This window comes from Geotrypetes seraphini, chromosome 3, assembly GCF_902459505.1.
Source record: "Geotrypetes seraphini chromosome 3, aGeoSer1.1, whole genome shotgun sequence".
Lineage (NCBI taxonomy): Eukaryota > Metazoa > Chordata > Amphibia > Gymnophiona > Dermophiidae > Geotrypetes > Geotrypetes seraphini.
This window is the reverse complement of record NC_047086.1, coordinates 284,066,499-284,085,914: the sequence shown is the minus strand read 5'-3', so window position 1 is coordinate 284,085,914 and position 19,416 is coordinate 284,066,499. Positions and strand designations below refer to the sequence as shown.

The 19,416-nt window shown below is 46.1% G+C and overlaps 1 protein-coding gene across 3 annotated transcripts in view; it reads right to left on the bottom strand.

Moving 5' to 3' along the window:
- Positions 1-19,416, bottom strand: part of GNPAT (glyceronephosphate O-acyltransferase) — a 169,316-nt gene that overhangs the window by 143,527 nt on the left and 6,373 nt on the right. For 2 of the 3 annotated variants that reach the window (XM_033936353.1, XM_033936355.1), the window contains exon 2: positions 1,892-2,083. In XM_033936353.1, the coding sequence (XP_033792244.1) occupies positions 1,892-2,083 (192 nt within the window). The remainder of the gene's footprint in view (positions 1-1,891; positions 2,084-19,416) is intronic. The other variant, XM_033936354.1, reaches the window with a different exon arrangement.

The following is a 19,416-nucleotide window of genomic DNA, read 5'->3' as shown; positions in this document are numbered from 1 at the left end:
CGAAGGTTGTTCTGGTCACCCATCAACATCGTGCACACAAGAGCACACTGACAGGGTGGATACCTTGATTAGAGAAGACCGATGGATAACGGTGTCTCAATTGGCTACAAATTTGGATATCAGCTATGGATCTGCATTTGCCATAATGCATAACGACTTGGGATACAGGAAAAAAAGTCTGTGCACGATGGGTGCAGCTTATTGATCTGCACAAACGTGTAGAAGATGCGACTCAGCTCCTGAGATGGTATGAAGATCAGAGTATTCTGGAGAGAACTGTCACAGGTAAGAAGACATGGGTGCATCACTGCGACCCAGAGAGCAAAAGACAAATCATGATGAAGTAAAGGAAGCAGTGCTCACCTGGCTTTGGGAGCAGCCGAAAAACTTCTCTGCAGGAATGCAGAAGCTTGTTGAACGATACAACAAATGCGTCACAAGAACACAAACAGCCATTCACAGAGCGGCGCGGGACAAGGCAGGAAGTGAAAAACTCGCACCTGCCTGCTTGCCGCTCTGCCGCTTGGGGGGAGAAAGGAGAGAAGGACAGGAGGCTAAGGGGCTATACCGCCATTCATGGAGCGGCAAGGCAGGAAGCAAAAAACTCACACCTGCCTTCTAGCTGCTCCGACTCTGCCTGCCATTGGGGAGAAAACCAAATGGAAGGGCAGGAGGCTGAAAGCTCCTGCTCTACAGCGCTGGACTGCCAGACCGCCGGAAAAATTAAGGTAGAGGAGGAGGGAAAAAAAGTGTATCTTATAGAGCGAAAAATACAGGACTTCTATTAAAGTCATTAAACATACAGTATTTTCCCTTTACTTTTTGATTTACCCTCATAGAAAATGTGACATGTACATGCTAAAGTGCTACATTTAGGTGAATACATTTATGCCTGCTATCAGCATGGCATAGGTGGGCATGCCTAGACGTTATTAAGTAAACACTGACTTACGCTAATATTCTAACACAGAATCTGGGCAGCCAAATGTTGTTACAGAATTCACGCTTAGTGTGCTGCACGTTACAGAATTGACCCCTAAGATTTTTTTTTAATCATTATATAATTGTACAAATTCTCTCAGATTTGCAATTGTTTGTTCTGATTAGAAGTGCTTTATTTTACTGTGATGAATTTGGGACTGGATGGGTATTTGTCTACATTATGTTATTTAGACCTGATTTTATCTTGAGGTTTCTGGCTATTTACTGCTGTTAATGTGAACAGATAGGATAAATCTCCTCAAACACAGAATATATTTAAATTAATTGCCAAGTTATTCCACAACTGTCAGAAGCATATACAAAACAAAAAGAGACTACTCCATGATACAAACACTTGACCCCTGGATGGAATCATAGGTGGTGGTGGAGGGACCCTTTCTCCCCCAAGTTTTGGATGCTAAAGCTGAATTAGTCCCCATCTCCCCATTGCCAATATCACCTTCACCCCAAAAGCAAGGTGGATAATTATACTTATGCTGGAATCTGTGTTTATGTGCAAACCCACCCACCCTCCCAGAACCTGTGATGTTTAAATATAAACATACATTTTTAAATGTTTATTTGGTTTAGTGAACAAGTGATAGCAGAATATCTATCACAAGTAATGGAGATGAGCAGCAATAAATGTGTCATTATTTGATGTTGGGAGAAAATCAAATCAGCAGTTCAGTCTGATTTCTTTCACAAGAAAGGGATTTTATTTCTCCCAACTTGATCTAAAGATCACTATTTCCCTTATCAGTACCTCTCCAGCCTTGGTGTGAATTCCTTCCATACTATTAACAATCATAAATTCCACTTTTTAAGTGCCTTTGCAAATACAAACACATAACTTGTCTGGTAAGTAGCCTATCAGAGGCCTCCAACTCCCTTAGCTCTGCAGGCCCACCTGTTTGATGACATACTGCACTTGCTCCGACTTCAAAACAATTGTCTTGAGTGTCCCAGGCTTGCAAGGTGAAAGGCCCTTGTAAATGGCTGGTGTGTAACACTTCATAGCAAACTGAATGTCACTGGACTGCCATCTCTCCTCCAAAATGTCTTCAAACTCATCCTTCTTCTTACAGGAGAGTTCTTTCTGCTGGGAGCAAGCAAACAAAATAAATGAAACAACATCCAAGCAAGTTGAATCTTCTCATTCAATATATTATGAAATTTTTCAGATTTTATTTATTCACAGTTCTCAGTATACCACAAAATGGTCAATAATGGCTGCTATATGGTTTACAATTGTACTATAAAAGAGGGAAAGTAGAAGGAGGGACATGAAGAGGGAGTGGTTAATCAATGGAGATCCCAAAGGACTCCGCAAAGTAGTGAGTTTTCAGCATTGATTTGAATGACAGAAGAGAGGATTGCATCCTGAGGTAGGACGGGAGGGCATTTCATAGTTTAGGATCAATGTATTTAAAAGCAGTTTCTTGAAAAATGTTGAACAAAAAAGAGATGCGAGAGGGGAGAACAAGGAGATTGCTATTAGAGGAAAGGTAGGAGCATGGAGAATTGAAGGGGATAAATAGGTTATTAACATAAAAGGAGATGGCGAGAAGTTTACCATTGAAAACCAGAAGGATTTTGAACTTGATGCAGGCAGAGACAGGAAGCCAGTGTTCAACTCAAATGGGGAGAGGGGAAGTAATATGGTCAAAACCAAAGTTTGGCAGTGGCTGATTGGATGAGTTAAGAGATGTTTTAAGGAGTAGAGGGGAAGGCCTGCATACACAGAATTACTTTGAGATATAACCAGAACAAGAAGAGCATGTGAACAAAGAGACCAAATCCAAAGCATAGTAAGGAAGAATGAACAATAACATCAAACTGTTGCTTGAATATAAATCAGGAGTTGAAGATGATACCTAACATTTTTTCTAAGTCTCTGAAAGAGTATCTGGCCATCAACAGAGGTGAGAGAGGGAAGAGAGATATAGCACAGTTACTTACTGTAACAGGTGTTATCCAGAGACAACAGGCAGATATTCTCACATGTGGGTGACCTCCAAGCTAACCAAAAAGGGATGGTGGGAGTGTTGGCAACTTAGGAGAATAAATTTTGTAAAACTGTCTGGCCAAAGTGACCATCCCATCTGGAAAAAGTATCCAGACAATAATGAGAAATGAATGTATGAACCGAGGACCAAGTAACAGCTTTGCAGATTTCCTCAATAGGAGTAAATTTGAGGAAGGCTACTGATGCCACCATGGCTCTGACTCTATGGGCTGTGATTCGACTCTGTACATGCAGTCCAGCCTGAGCATAGCAGAAAGAGATGCAAGCATCTAACCAGTTGGAGATGGTGCGCTTGGAAATCAGATGTCCCAACTTGTTTGGATCGAAGGAGACAAAAAGTTGAGGTGCAGATCTATGTGGTTGAGTTCGTTGCAAGTAGAAAGCCAAAGCACGCTTACAGTCCAGAGTATGAAGAGCTGTTTCTCCAGGGTGAGAATGAGGCTTTGGAAAAAAAAAAAAAAACCACTGGAAGTACAATGGATTGATTGAGATGAAATTCTGAAACTAATTTAGGTAAGAATTTAGGATGAGTACGGAGAATCACCTTGTCATGATGGAATACTGTGAAAGGTGGGTCTGCAACTAAAGCTTGGAGCTCGCTGACCCTGCGAGCGGAGGTGAGAAAAACCACTTTCCAAGTGAGATATTTAAGATGAGCCAAATCTATTGGTTCGAAAGGAGGCTTCATCAATTGAGCAAGAACAACATTGAGATCCCAAACCACTGGAGGCGGTTTGAGAGGTGGTTTGACATTGAAAAGTCCTTTCATAAATCTGGAAACCATAGGATGAACAGAAAGGTTTCCCTTCTATAGGCTGATGAAAAGCAGCAATTGCACTGAGATGGACTCGAATGGATATGGATTTGAGGCCTGATTGAGATAAATGCAACAGGTAATCCAAAACTGAAGACAAGGAAGTAGATTGAGGCTCCTTGTGATGAATGTTGCACCAAGCAGAAAATCTAGTCCATTTCCGTTTGTAGCATTGTCTAGTAGTAGGCTTCCTAGAAGCCTCTAAAATGTCCTGTACAGATTGAGAAAACTGTAGAGTGGCAGTTAGGTTGAGAGGTACCAAGCTGTCAGGTGTAGAGACTGCAGGTTGGGATGAAGTAGAGAACCCTGACTCTGTGTAAGCAGAGAGTGAAAAACTAGTAGAAGCACTGGCTCCCTGCTGCTGAATTGAAGTAGATGGGAGTACCAAGGTTGCCTGGGCCTCCGAGGAGCTATCAGAATCATGGTGGCATATTCCTGTTTGAGTTTGACAGGGAACGCATAAAGAAATTGATTTGTCCATTCCAGTAAAAAGCATCTGCCTCCAGTTGGTGAGGAGAGTATATCCTGGAGCAGAACTGAGGCAGTTTGTTGTTGTGGGGAGATGTGAAGAGATCTATCTGAGGAATCCCCCACTGAGAAAAAATGTGATGAAGAGGCAAGGAATTGAGTGTTCATTCGTGAGACTGTAGAAGACGACTCAATTTGTCCACCAGACAGTTTTTCTCTTCCTGAATGTAGACAGCTTTAAAGAAGGTGTTGTGAAGGATTGCCCAATCCCACAGCTGTAGAGCTTCCTGGCAAGGAGGGAGAGATCCTGTTCATCCCTGCTTGTTGACATAGTACATGGCGACTTAGTTGTCCGTCCGAATGATGACTACCTGGTCATGAAGGATATGCTGAAAAGGTTTGAGAACATTGAAAATCGCTCCGAGTTCCAATAGATTAATGTGACACTGACGATCTGTGTTGGACCAATGGCACTGAGTACGGAGACCATCGAGATGAGCCCCCCCCCCCCCCCAAGCATAGGTTGAAGAATCTGTCATGAGGACCTTCTGATGAGGGGATGTTTGAAAGAGTAAACCTCTTGAGAGATTGGAAGATAGCATCCATCAGTGGAAAGACTGTCTCAAGGAAGGAGTCACTCCGATGTGTTGAGAGAGTGGGTCACAAGCCTGCGCCCACTGAGATGCCAGAGTCCACTGAGGAATTCTGAGGTGAAGTCTGGCAAAAGGAATCACGTGAACTATAGAAGCCATGTGACCTAGGAGAACCATCATGTGTCTTGCTGAAATTGTAGTCAAGGAAGACACTTTGTGGCAGAGATGAGAGCAGCCTGATGTTGTTGAGGAAGGAATGCTCCGAGTCAACAGTGTCAAAAAGGCTGAGAGGCCTTAGACGCAGCAGGAGTCTGAGGTTTCTGCTGCCTCTGCGGTTATTTCTTAGGAGGTGCTATTGTATAAGTAGCTGCTCTCTGTGGAAAATGCCTCTGATAAGATTGAAGAGATCTTAAGCCTTTAAAAGTAGAAGGCTTAGGATGAGTGATGGCAGCAAACGATTTTTCCCATTCAGACAATCGTTTAGTAGCTCCTCGATGGAGTCATTAAACAATTCATTGCCTTGACAAGGAATGTTGGCCAGACGATCTTGAAGATTAGGGTCCATGTCTACAGTGCAGAGCCAGGCAAGCCAGCGCATCGCTACTGAAAAGGCAGCAACCTTTGAGGAAAGCTCAAATGTATAATAGGAAGATTGAAGGAGATGCATGCGGTGTTGAGTCAGAGTGGTGATTGTCTGCTGAAACCCTGGAAGACGATGTTGAAGAATATATTTGAAATATTCAGGCAGTGTGTCAATCAAATGCTTGAAATAAGAAATGAAAATAAAGTTGTAATTCAAAATTTTAGTTACCATGAGAGAATTTTGATATAACCGGCAACCAAATTTGTCCATGGTCCTGCCCTCTCTTCCAGGAGGGACAGTGGCATAAACTTTGGCAGGATTGGTCTTTTTCAGAGAAAACTCCACAAGAAGGGACTGATGGGATAACTGAGATTTCTCGAAGCCCTTGAAGTGGACCATCCTATAACGACCAGCTTTCCTGGGACAGCAGGAATGGAATAAGGTGTCTCGAGGTTTCTCTTGAAGATCGAGAAAGAAGTGTATTAATGGGTAACTGGAGTGACTCCACAGGAAGACGAGACATACCCATTTCTTCTAAATACTCCTGAGAGTACTTGGAATCAGAATCCAAAGTAATATTGAGTTCCTTACTCATTTGACAAAGGAAAGAAGAAAAAGATATCTGCTCCAAATAAGGTTGACCTCGAGGAGAAGAAGGTGACCTCGAGGTGCCTCGCAAAGCAGAGAACGAAGGTGAAGCTTCTCTAGAGTACTTATACCCGAGGCCTGAATATGCAGGTGTTATGCCTATGGCCAGGGTGTAACAAACTTTCCATGCTACATGACATGTCTCCTCAAGTCTGCTTGCTTGTTGCTATCCTAACCGAATGTAACTGGGAAACCAGATGTGTCTGAGTCATAGTTAAGGAAGCTGTTTAACAGCAGTTCTCACCCTATATAAGAAATGGGACTTTCCAACAGAATTAGAATCCATCTTGTTGCAACTACGGGGAAGTCCTGTGATCTACCCATCCATCAATCGAATGGGGTTCCTGATTGTGAGGAGTGATGATGCCCGCAATCGCGGTGAAGTTATTCCATTTTTATATATTTATAAAAGTATAATAAAGGGTTATTGTTTATGCATTTATATCGTCTGTGTGCTTTTCTGAGTGTCACTGATCATCCCATTTGACAGAAATAAGTGGCGGAACAGCAGGTATAGACGACTCACTGAGAGTGGAGAGAATCCCTCGTAGGAGAAGAAGCAGCGGTATCTGGAGGTAGTGTCCTCGACTTCAGAGTTGGAGGTCTCGAATAGTCTCGAGACCTGGAGAGAGGAGTTGTCTCTTGAAGAGAACCTGCGCCTCGATGAATGCCTCGACTGGTGTGGAGAACCATGCCTTAAATCAGGCAGGTCTCGAGAAAGTCGAGGAGTCGTTGCCTTATGCCTCGGGAAGGACGGTGTCTTATATGAGGAGGGAAGGCTGGAGGCTGGAGATCGAGACACCAAAAGGGATTGAACGCCTGGTGTCGAGGTATCTCGAGGCACTGACAAGGACTCGACTCCTTGCATTGAGTGAGGAGGATCAGCTCGAGGTACAGCCAAGGACTCGACTCCTTGTGATACTGCTAAGTGATCAGGCTGGACTGCAGGAAGCAGAGTCAAGGTAGGAGCATGTTTGGCAAGCATATTACCAAACTGACGATCCAAGATGGCCTGAATCATAGCCTCCAAATGTGACACTGAGACTTGAGTTTCTGGTATGTTTGGTGTGGCTATAGTCTCCAAGGAAGAATGACTCTTCGACTTGGAGACATGCTTCTTTGGTATCTTGATAACCACTGCTGGTACCTGACCTGAGGGAGGCAGCGAGGCAAGCGTCTCATCAGGAGAAGACTTAGCAGATTTACTCAAGGATGAGGACCCGCCGAACGAGAATAACTTGATTAAAGTTGAAGCCAAGGTTGAGGCAGAAGGGGGAACTCCTGTAAGCTTGACCGGATTTGAGGTCGAGGTCGAGACCGGGGCAAGTGGATCTATACCTCTGAAGAGTTTTTCCACCTGAACTCTATGACGTATGCTGGCATGAGGTTGAAGGGTAGCACAGCAAACACACGACTCCGGACAATGGTCAGGTCCCAAACACTGAATACACCACCAATGTGGGTCAGTGAGGGAGATCGCGCACTGGCAATGGCTACACTTCTTGAAGCCTGTTACTGACTGGGACATATACAGGAAGATAGTCAAAACCTGCCGGCTGAGGCCACGAGGCAGGCCCCGCCATGACTAAAAGAAAAAATAGTCTTTTTTTTTTTTTTTAATGAAACGCGCAAGAAATACACAGTGAACCTAAAAAGAAATAAACACAAGCTGTGGTGAGAGAAGGCATGAAGTAGAACCGAGTGCAAGGGGAGGTCCACCGATGGATCAAAAACTGGCTGGCGGACAGGAAACAGAGGGTTGGAGTAAAGGGACATTACTCAGACTGGCAATGGGTCACGAGCGGAGTTCCACAGGGGTCGGTGCTGGGACCGCTCCTATTCAATATATTCATTAACGACCTGGAGGCAGGAACAAAATGTGAGGTTATTAAATTTGCGGATGACACCAAACTATATCGCAAGGTCAATAACATGGAGGGCTGCGAAGATCTCCAAAAAGATCTGACAACACTGGAAAAATGGGCCAAAAAGTGGCAAATGAGTTTCAACATAGGGAAATGCAAGGTCATGCATATAGGGGAAAAAAACCCGATGTTCACTTACAAAATGGGGGGATCAGCGCTAGGGGTGAGCGACCTTGAAAGAGACCTGGGAGTGATGGTAGACACAACATTGAAGGCGTCGGAGCAGTGTGCCATGGCCTCAAGGAAAGCAAACAGAATGGTATTACGACCAGGACAAAGGAAGTCATCCTGCCATTGTATCATGCTATGGTGCGCCCGCACCTGGAGTACTGTGTTCAGTTCTGGTTACCGTACCTCAAGAAGGACATGGAGGTACTTGAGAGGGTCCAGAGAAGAGCAACTAAGCTAATAAAGGGCATGGAGGACCTCTCATATACTGACAGACTGAAAAAGCTAGGGCTTTTCTCCCTGGAAAAGCAGAGACTTAGAGGAGACATGATAGACACCTTCAAGATCATGAAGGGCATAGAAAAAAATAGACAGGGACAGATTTTTCAAATTAAGGGGATCAATAAGTACAAGGGGGCACTCAGAGAAATTGAAAGGGGAGAGGTTTAGAACAAACGCCAGGAAGTTCTTTTTCACACATAGGGTGGTGGATACATGGAACGCGCTATCAGAGGATGTGATAAACAGGAGCACGCTACAGGGGTTCAAAGAAGCTTTGGATAGGTACTTGGAAGACAAAGGGATTGAGGGGTACAGATAAGAGTAGAGGTAGATTATAGGGATGGGATTAGAGGTAAGTTACAAAATTAATCAGGGACCACTGTTCAGGCACTAGGCCTGATGGGCCGCCGCAGGAGCAGACCGCTGAGCAAGATGGACCTCTGGTCTGACTCAGCGGGGGCAACTTCTTATGTTCTTATGAGTCTAGCGCAGAGCGTCGAAATAGGACTTCTCGGCTCCGCAGAAAACTGAGAAGAGACGCGCCCTATGCAGGGCGGGAAGGTACTTGCACATGTGCGGTGCGGCAGTCGTGAACTTTCTGAAGTTCTACAAGCAAGTCTGCTTGCGAAGCTGTCCACATCAGGGCTCCGTGGATGACGTCACCCACATGTGAGAATCTGCTGCCTGCTTGTCCTGGGACAAAAGGTATAACCTCACATTTACTAATGGTACTTTTAAAAAAAAAAAAAAAAAAAAGAGAGAGAGAAAGTTATCCTTCATCCAACCAATGGAAAATATAGTTAAGGTGAGTATTGAGGGAGTTCTGTGATGTAGATGGGTTACAAACATGGCAGAGAATTTGTATATCAGCAGCATAGCAGAAGGGGGTGCTACCTTGTTCTTGGATAATAGTAAGGACAGAATCAAGAAAGATGGTGGTGTCAAGAACAGAGCCTTGGGGTACTCCAGACTGAAGGTGAAGGACTGAGTCAGCTGAAAGGTGCAGTTAGAGAGATAGCTGGAGAACCAGGAAAGAACAGAACCTGAGATGCCAATAGAACATACTCTTTGGAAAAATACGGAATGGTCCATTAAGTTGGATGTGGAAGAGAGGTCAAGGAAGACAATTATTACAGAACTAGTCTTTAAGCCCATTACATTAACGGGCGCTAGAGCAGATGACTGTCTGGGGTTTTTTTTTTGTCTCTCTCTCCTTGGACGCTGTCTGTCTGTCATTCATTCTGTCTGTGTCTCTCCCTGGCCCCCCTGCCTACCTGTATTTCTCTGTTGCACTATGCCTGCCTGTCTCTCCGTGGCCCCCTTCTGTCTCACCCCCCCTCTCAGAGCAAAGCATGATTGTTTTCTGCCCCCCAGCACACCCCTATCCCTCTCCCCCTGTTGTGCCATGCCTGTGTGCTCCATGGCCCCCTTCTTTTCCCCCCTTATGATTGCTGTCTGCCCCCCTCCCCCCAAAGCAGCCCCCTTTCCCTCTCCCCCTGGTCCCCTGTTGTGCAATGCCTGCCTGCCCCGTGCCTGTTGTGCCATGCCTGCGTGCTCCATGGCCCCCTTCTGTTCCCCCCTGATGATTGCTGTCTGCCCCCCACCCCCCAAAGCAGACCCCTTTCCCTCTCCCTCTGGTCCCCTGTTGTGCAATTCCTGCCTGCCCCGTGCCTTTTGTGCCATGCCTGTGTGCTCCGTGGCCCCCTTCTTTCCCCCCCTTATGATTGCTGTCTGCCCCCCTCCCCCCAAAGCAGCCCCCTTTCCCTCTCACCCTGGTCCACTGTTGTGCAATGCCTGCCTTCCCCGTGCCTGTTGTGCCATGCCTGCGTGCTCCATGGCCCCCTTCTGTTCCCCCCTGATGATTGCTGTCTGCCCCCCACCCCCTCAAAGCAGCTCCCTTTCCCTCTCCCCCTGGTCCCCTGTTGTGCAATGCCTGGCTGCCCCATGGCCCCCTTCCGTTTCCACCCCCCCCCCTCCCATTCTTACCCTCCCTCCATTTCTCGAACTGGAGCTGGAGCTGCATCGTTCACCTCTCAGCCCAGATCTCCTCCTTCATGGCGGTGGGCGGGGCTGCAGGAAGATCGTGGCAGCAGTGGCAACCCCGACTCCTTCAGCACCATGTCGGGAAGGTGGAGAGCGGCCTGCGAGGTTCGCTACAGTGGCTGGCGAACCTCAGCAGGCCGCTTTGAAGATCAGCGGCAGCGGGAGGGAGGAGTCCCTGGACACGCACCTCCAGCTAGCACAGGCGCCGTGAGGAATGACACAGAAGCACACCTCACGCTACCAGCACTCACGACCATTCAACAGCGCATGCGTGCGCTAGGGTTTTATTATTATAGATAGTGCTGGCCTAAGGAGGAACGGATGGAGTCATGGAGTGCTAGAAGAAGAGATTCAGTGATGTGTGCCTGTGGTGAAAGCCAGCTTAAAAAGGGTGAAGGGTGTTGGTGTTTTCAATTAATTAGTCAAGCTGAAGAATGAGCTTTTCCAGAATCTTACAAAAGAATGGAACATTGAAGATAGAGCCTTTACTCTATCCAAATTCTTCCTATTTGATGTTTCTTAAGGAGTGAACAGACCAGAGCATGGCCAAAGATTTGATGGAGAGAAACAATCAGAGAAGGGGCGGGACCGCGGCAGAGGAAGCAGCGAAGGGCTCAGAGAAGGGGCGGGACCGCCGGCAGAGGAAGCAGCAGGGCTCACTGGCATCGCGAACCCACGGTAGGCTGCTTCTCCACTGCAAACGGTGCGGGGGGGGCTGGGGGATGTATCTGACGTCGGGGGGGTGCGAGCGGTCCTTCAGGGTGGGGGGGGCCAGCGGTCCTTCGGGGTGGGGCATCAGGCTTTCAGGGCTGAATCGGACGTCGGGGGGGAACCAGCAATGTAAAAAAAAAATTGTAAAACACGCTCACGCATATAACGCGCATGATTATGCTCGGTTTGTAAAATCGTGTATAACGCGCGCGTTATATGCATGAAAATACATACATAAATAATCACGGCATGGCTGAAGACATCAGAACAGATGCAGTAGGAAAAACGATATGCTGAGGATGAGACAGAAGGAAGGTATGACAATAGAAGGAAGGTATGACAATAGGGGAGATAAGAGTTGATTACATTAAGAGTTGATTAAATAGGACCAAAGGCACAGATGGCAAGTTTGAAGAAGGAGGTAAGAAACCATGACTGAAGTGACCAACATTTTGTCATGCTTTCCCATAGATGGTCACATATGTAAAGATTCCTCCTTTGTTTTTAGGAAAGGAAGGATGTCAGAATGAAATGGGGGAGCGGTGATGGAGATGTAGGTTACCTGATGGAGAACTCAATGTTAATCATATGAACCTTGTCACAGAAGTACTCATCTATAATAGTGGAAGAAAGTGAAGAGTGTGATGGGAGGTGGAGGCACTGAGGAAGGAGCTCAGTGTGGCAAAGAGTTAACAACAGTTCCTTCTAATGTACATACATGGATGGAGGGAGGACAGAGGAACAGACAGGAACATAGCTTTTAATTACGGATCACCAACACAAGGGACTCTATCCAAACCAGCTTATCAGAAATACTGCAAAGCTATTACTTATGTGAAGAGTGAAGGGCACTTCTAAAATGTACAATAAGCAATAAAGCACAGATGACAGAGACGCAATTATAAAATCACATGTGATGTTCAACAGTAAAAAAGGAACAATAAAACAAGGAGGACCCTCCATGAAACGAAAGACAGCAGACTGAAAATAAAATCTTAGTATTTTTTCATGCAGAATACAATTAAACTGTGGAGTATATGGTCAAGGTGACTAAGATAGCAGGGTTCAAATGAGGTTTGGACAAGATTCTGGGAGTTGAGAAGTCCATAAAAGATAAGAAGGTAGACTTTGGAAAGTCTACCTCTGGAAATAAGGTATTTAAGTCTTATCTCTGGAAATAAGTCTTATCTCTGGAAATAAGGTATTTAATAATAATTCAATGCAACAATTCAAAAGTTAAATTCATCAAAATATACTACAAATCTCATTGTCAATTTTAACAATTACATTAGTTTACATTTTTTTATATTGCTGCACTATAATACATAACACATTCACCAGACATGCTCATTAAATATCTTCCCTATACACTTGAATATAAGTCGATCCGAATATAAGTTGCAACCTCATTTTCCCTCCAAAAGGAGGAAAAATGGTTGACTCGAATACAAGTCGGGCAGCTTAATATTCAAGTGCCCTGCCCTGTCAGGCTCTGCACCCAGCTCCCTTTCTGCCAGGCACTGCACCCAGCACCCTTCCTTCCCTCTCCCGTCAGACTCTGCAGCCTCCCTTCCTCCCAGGCACTGCGGATTGCCAGTGGAGGTACAGCGGGCAGGAGCTAACTTTCCAAGATCCTGCCCCACTGTTAACTGACTGCCGTGAGTACCTTCGGCCGCTGAGAAGTACGAGCAGGCGCACGATTTGGTGATGCTGCTCAGTGCTGAGCAGCTTCCTTAATGGCTCCTGCAAATTCTCGGCAGCCTGCAATAATTTTGGAAGGGGGTGTATTGGCTTGAATATAAACTGGGACCCCCATTTTTGGGCCAATTTTTTGGCCCCAAAATCCCGGTTTATATACGTTACAATTTGTTTTAGCCCTACTAGACAGACACAAAAAGCCTAATCTTCACACATATTTATCATACAGCTGTGCCGACTAAATAGACAAAAAGTCTTTAAACTGCAAATGGCAGTCCTGTTCATATGTACACATAGAAACTGTGCAAATAAGCAACTGCCGTGCAAACTTGTCTCCTCCTGTGCCAGTCCAACAAGTTCCCAAAAGGGTCAAACCTTAGTCTGGTTAATGAGTGACTAATGCATGACCCTTTTGGGAACTTGTTGAACTGACAGACAAGTGAATGGGGCTGCCATTTGCAGTTTAAAGACTTTTTGCCAATTTAGAATAAGATTCTCCATCATCACTTCTATTGATCTTCTATGGGAGTAGCCTTAGGCCCCTCTAAGTGCATCCCAGGATGCACATGACTTAAAAAAATTTTAATGGGGAGAAACTGTGCGTGTGTAATACACGCACATCATCTACTATGTTTCCCTGATAATAAGCCCTAGTAGTATTTTCAGGGTAGGTCTTAATATAAGCCCTATCCCAAAAATAAGCCCTAGTCCCAGGATTCGCCAGCAGTTTCCCTTCCCTCCCTCCCATCCCTTGTGCAGCAGAACTCTTGAGCAAGCACCGCCCCCCTCCCCCCACCCGTGCAGCCGAACCCCCATCCTTCCCTCCTTCCCATCCGAACCCTGCCAACCACGAGCGAGCCCTATATACGGTACCTCCCTAAGCAGCGTCGGGCTAGCAGCACTCTAAACAGGCTTCTTCGGCCTTGTCCACCCATGAATTCACTCTGCCACGACATCATCAGTAATGCGGCAGAGTGAATTCATAGGCAGACAAGGCTGAAGGAGCCTGTTTAGAGTGCTGCCAGCCTGATGCTGCTTAGGGAGGTATGTAGGGCTCACTCGCAGTTCATGGGGTTTGGATGGGAGGGAAGGATGGAGGTTCGGCTGCACAAGAGATGGGAGGGAGGAAGGACAGAAGCTGGGCAAGGGTGGTCTCCGCTCCTCTGGAGAAAAGGTGGCGCCCTCACTGGAGTGTTCGCATGCCTCAGTCTGCGTGCATCCTCCTGCCGAGGATTCATCCAGGTTCTATGTTTGGGTGGAGTGCTGCACAAACGCGTCCATTGGCCCAGAAAACCCAGACTTTAGATTTACGTTTCACCATTGAAATGGCACAGAAAAAAGTATTTTCCCGGCAACGGCATCTCCATGCCTGCTTCAAGCCACCATCTTAGTTTGGCTCCGCCTCTGCACTCCAGCTGCAAGATCCTCACCATCATCTAAAACTGAATATGGTTAAGATCAAGCTCCTTATCTTTCTGCCTAAACCCAATTCCCCCTCCCCCTATTCTCTGTCTCTGTGGACAACACATCCTACTTTCTTTTACCGTCACCTTTTCAACCTGTTTGTATGTGATGATCTTAAGGTGGCTAAACAGGTTGAAAAAGTGACAGTGAAAGCTAGAAGAATGCTAGGGTACATAGGGATAGGTATGGCCAGTAGGAAAAAGGAGGTATTTATGTCCCTGTATAAGACTTTAGTGGGACCTAATTTAGAATATTGTGTACAATTCTGGAGTCTGGACCTTCAAAAAGATATAAAAAGGATAGAGTCAGTCCAGAGAAAGGCTACTAAAATGGTGTGTGGTCTTCGTGATAAGGCGTATGGGGACAGGCATAAAAATCTCAATCTGTATAATTTGGAGGGAAGACGGGAGATATAAGACACGTTTAAATACCTACGTGATGCAAATGCATACAAGTTGGGTCTCTTTCATTTGAAAGGAAGCTCTGGAATGAGAGAGCTTAGGATGAAGTTAAGAGGTGATATGCTCAGGAGTAGTCTAAGGAAATACTTTTTTTAACAGAAAGGGTAGTAGATGTATGGAACAGTCTCGGTGGTGGAGACAGACTGTGTCTGAATTCAAGAAAGCCTGGGATAGGCATGTGGGATCACAGAGAGAGGAAGAGATAAAGCACAGTTACTTACCATAACAGGTGTTATCCAGGGACAGCAGGCAGATATTCTCTACATGTGGGTGACGTCACCGACGGAGCCCCCTAGCGGACGTTTTCGCAAGAAGATCTTCAAGCTTGCGATTGACCCGCGGATGCGCGCGTGCCCCTCCCGCCCGGTCTAGGGCATGCGTCTCCTCAGCTTGGCCTCAGTTCAGATAGCTAGCAAAGAAGCCAACCACGGGGAGGTGGGTGGTTGCGAGAATATCTGCCTGCTGTCCCTGGACAACACCTGTAATGGTAAGTAACTGTGCTTTATCCCAGGACAAGCAGGCAGCATATTCTCTACATGTGGGTGACCTCCAAGATAACTGTAAGGGGATGGAGGGAGAGTTGGCAATTTAGGAGAACAGATTTTGCAAAACTGACTGGCCAAGTGGCCATCACGCCTGGAAAAGACATCCAGACAGTAGTGAGAGGTGAAAGTGTGAACCGAGGACCAAGTGGCAGCCTTACAGATTTCCTCAATGGGAGTTGAGCGGAGGAAAGCAACAGACACCGCCATCGCTCGGATCTTGTTGCCTGTGTCTCGACCCGGTAGGGAGAGGCCAGCCTGAGTGTAACAGAAAGAGATACAAGCAGCCAACCAGTTAGAAATGGTCCGCTTAGAGACAGAGCGACCCAAGCGATTAGGATCGAAAGAGAGGAACAGCTGGGGAGCAGAACGATGAGGAGCGGTGCGCTTCAAGTAGAAGGCCAGTGCACACTTACAATCAAGAGAATGCAGAGCCGCTTCTCCAGGGTGAGAATGGGGCTTCGGAAAAAATACAGGAAGAACAATGGATTGGTTGATGTGAAACTCAGAAACAACCTTAGGCAAGAACTTAGGATGGGTACGGAAAACCACCTTATCATGATGGAAGACAGTGAAAGGTGGGTTCGCAACCAAGGCTTGAAGCTCACTGACCCGACAGGCAGAAGTGAGAGCAATAAGAAACACAACTTTCTAAGTAAGATACTTCAAGTGAGCCCGAGCTAGCGGAAGCCTGCAGTCAGGAAGTCAGAAGGTAAGGGGGAGGTAGGATCAGTAGGAAAAAGAGCAGCAGTAGGTCACATCAAATCACTCAGACAACCCACGAGTAAAGCACGAAATGGAAGCCCAAGGAAGTCAGAAGATGAGCTTTCCTGTCTTCTGTATCGACTGCAATATGTATGACTACCTCCCTTCGGGGATCCAGGCATACATTTGCGATCGATGCACGGAGATGGATAGCTTGAAATGTCAGGTAAAAGACTATTGGAGGGAACAGTGATGGAACTCGAAGACAGAATCCGAGTACAGGAGAAGATTCTAGTGGAGTACAACCCAAACGACGAGGTCAAGGATCTAGAAATGTTCATAGAGGAAGCCCATCAGCACCACGTAGAGATCCCAGGGCTGGAAAACTGTACTCAGGAAACCCATATGAATAGAGAAGACACCCATGTAAGCACAGAAGGAAACGAAGACGAGGTAGGAGACAACTGCACACCAGGAGGAAAAATGAGAGCACAGGAGGATGTTCCCCCGCTCAAAGAACAGGAAACAATTTCAAGAGTAACATTGGAGGAAGATGACTGGCCCTACTCCAAGGACGTGGACCTACGCCCCCCAAGGAACTCCCGAATAAAGAAGATGGGGATCATCGTAGGCGACTCCATCATACGACACGTGGACAGCCACACCGCAGGAGGAAGAGAGGACAGAGTCGTCACCTGTCTGCCTGGAGCAAGAGTAAAGGATGTGACCAACAGGATCTCCAGGATCATAGATGGCGCAGGGGGAGTGGACACCGCTGTGCTTATCCACGTGGGAACAAATGATGTGAGCGGGCGGAAGTATGACAGGGAAGAGATGAAGGACCAGCTCCGCTCACTCGGAAGACAACTGAAGATCAGGGAGGTGAAGGTGGCCTTCTCTGAAATCCTCCCTGTACCAAGAGCAGATGGAAAGAGACAAGGGGAATTGCAAGCGATCAACGCCTGGATGAGACGATGGTGCGAAGACGAGGGCTTCGACTTCGTGCGAAACTGGACAGCGTTCTGGGGAAAAAGCAAGTACTACAGAAGGGATGGACTACACCTCAACAAGGAAGGAGCAAGAGTTTTGGCAGGCAACATGAAGAAAGCAATAGAGAAGGCTTTAAACTGAAGGACAGGGGAAAGCCGACAGTCGACGACCGGTCGATGGTACGGACAACAGGATGCCCGGACGTAGGAACAAAGGACTACTACTCATACACAAGAGAGGTCAACCTCACAGCCAACAAAGGAGAACAAGCAGGAAAGGACAACTCAGACACAGGAGGGGATGACCACACAACAAACACGGGAGATAACACAGGAGCAGTAAAGGATACCGTAAATGAAACTGTAAGGGCAGCCAAGAGTAAAAAGTCCAAAAAGGTAACACGAAGGGAACTTAAATGCATGTATACAAATGCTAGAAGTCTAGGAAACAAAATGGGAGAACTAGAGACGATAGCAAGACATGAGAACATGGATATCATTGGCATAACAGAAACATGGTGGAATGAAGAAAACAAATGGGACACCGTACTGCAGGGATACAAACTATATAGAAGAGATCGAGTAGGGCAGAAAGGTGGAGGTATTGCCCTATATGTTCAGGAAGGAATAGAATCTGTTGAAGTGGCTACGACGGAAACAAAAGAGAAGCTAGAGTCCCTCTGGGTCAAGATTCCTGGCCAAAACAGCGCAGACACGAAAATTGGCCTTTACTATCGTCCCCCAGGACAGGCGGAGGAAACTGACTCAGAAATGATAGAGGAAATCAAACAAGAAAGCAAAACGGGCAATGTAATAATATTGGGAGACTTCAATTTCCCGAGGATAGACTGGAAACTAGGAACCTCCAACTGCGGCAAGGAGGCCAAGTTCCTGGAGGTGCTAGGGGATTGCTTTCTGGAACAATTGGTAAAGGAGCCGACAAGAGACAACGCCACCCTGGACTTGGTACTAAATGGCCTCACGGGACCGACAAAAGAAGTAGAAGTTACGGTACCGCTGGGGACGAGCGATCACAATGTGATCAACTTTAAGCTTGACATCGGGAATAGAAAACGTGCCAAAACCTTAACCAAAACCTTTAACTTTAGAAAGGGCAAATACGATTGCATGAGAGCCATGGTGAAACAACGACTCAAGAAAAAGGTGGACAAACTTGAAACGGTAGACCAGGCATGGTCCCTACTGAAAAATACTATCACAGAAGCACAAAATCTCCATATTCCAAGGATCTCCAAAGAGGGGAGAACAAAAGGTAAGGGAGAACCGGCATGGCTTACCGGACAGGTGAGGGTAGCCATAAAAGAAAAGAAGGACTCTTTCAAAAAATGGAAACACATGAAAACAACCGAAGCATGGAAAATACATAAAGATGATCAAAAGAAATGTCACAAGGCGGTGAGGGATGCCAAAAAGGACTATGAGGAAAAAATAGCGCAAGAAGCCAAAAACTTCAAACCCTTCTTTAGATACGTGAAAGGGAAAAAACCCGCAAAAGAGGCGGTGGGACCCCTGGACGACCAGGGAAGAAAAAGGTACATCAAGGAAGATAAACAAATTGCTGACAAACTAAATTCCTTCTTTGCATCCGTCTTTACGGAGGAGGATACCGCTAAAATACCAGAAGCAGTGAAAGTGTTTAGTGGAGTAATAGAAGACAGCCTCACCACAGTTGAAGTGGAGTTGGACCAGATATACTACCAGATTGACAAACTTAAAAGTGACAAATCCCCTGGACCGGATGGAATTCACCCGAGAGTTTTAAAGGAATTGAAGGTTGAAATCGGAGAGCTATTGCAGAAACTTGCCAATCTGACAATCAGAACTGGACAGATACCAGAGGACTGGAAGATAGCGAATGTCACGCCAATTTTCAAAAAAGGATCGAGAGGGGAACCGGGCAACTACAGACCTGTGAGTCTTACGTCTGTCCCTGGAAAGATGGTTGAAGCACTGATCAAGGATAGCATAGTCCGGCACCTAGATACACACGACTTGATGAAACCCAGTCAACATGGGTTCAGGAAAGGGAAATCATGTTTAACGAATTTACTTCAATTTTTCGAGACCGTGAACAAGCAAATTGATAGTGGAATGCCGGTGGACATAATATATTTGGACTTCCAAAAAGCATTCGACAAAGTTCCACATGAAAGGCTTCTCAGGAAACTACAAAGCCATGGAATAGAGGGAGATATACAAAGGTGGATAGGCAAATGGTTGGAAAACAGAAAGCAGAGAGTGGGCATAAATGGAAAGTTCTCAGACTGGGAGAAAGTGACTAGTGGTGTGCC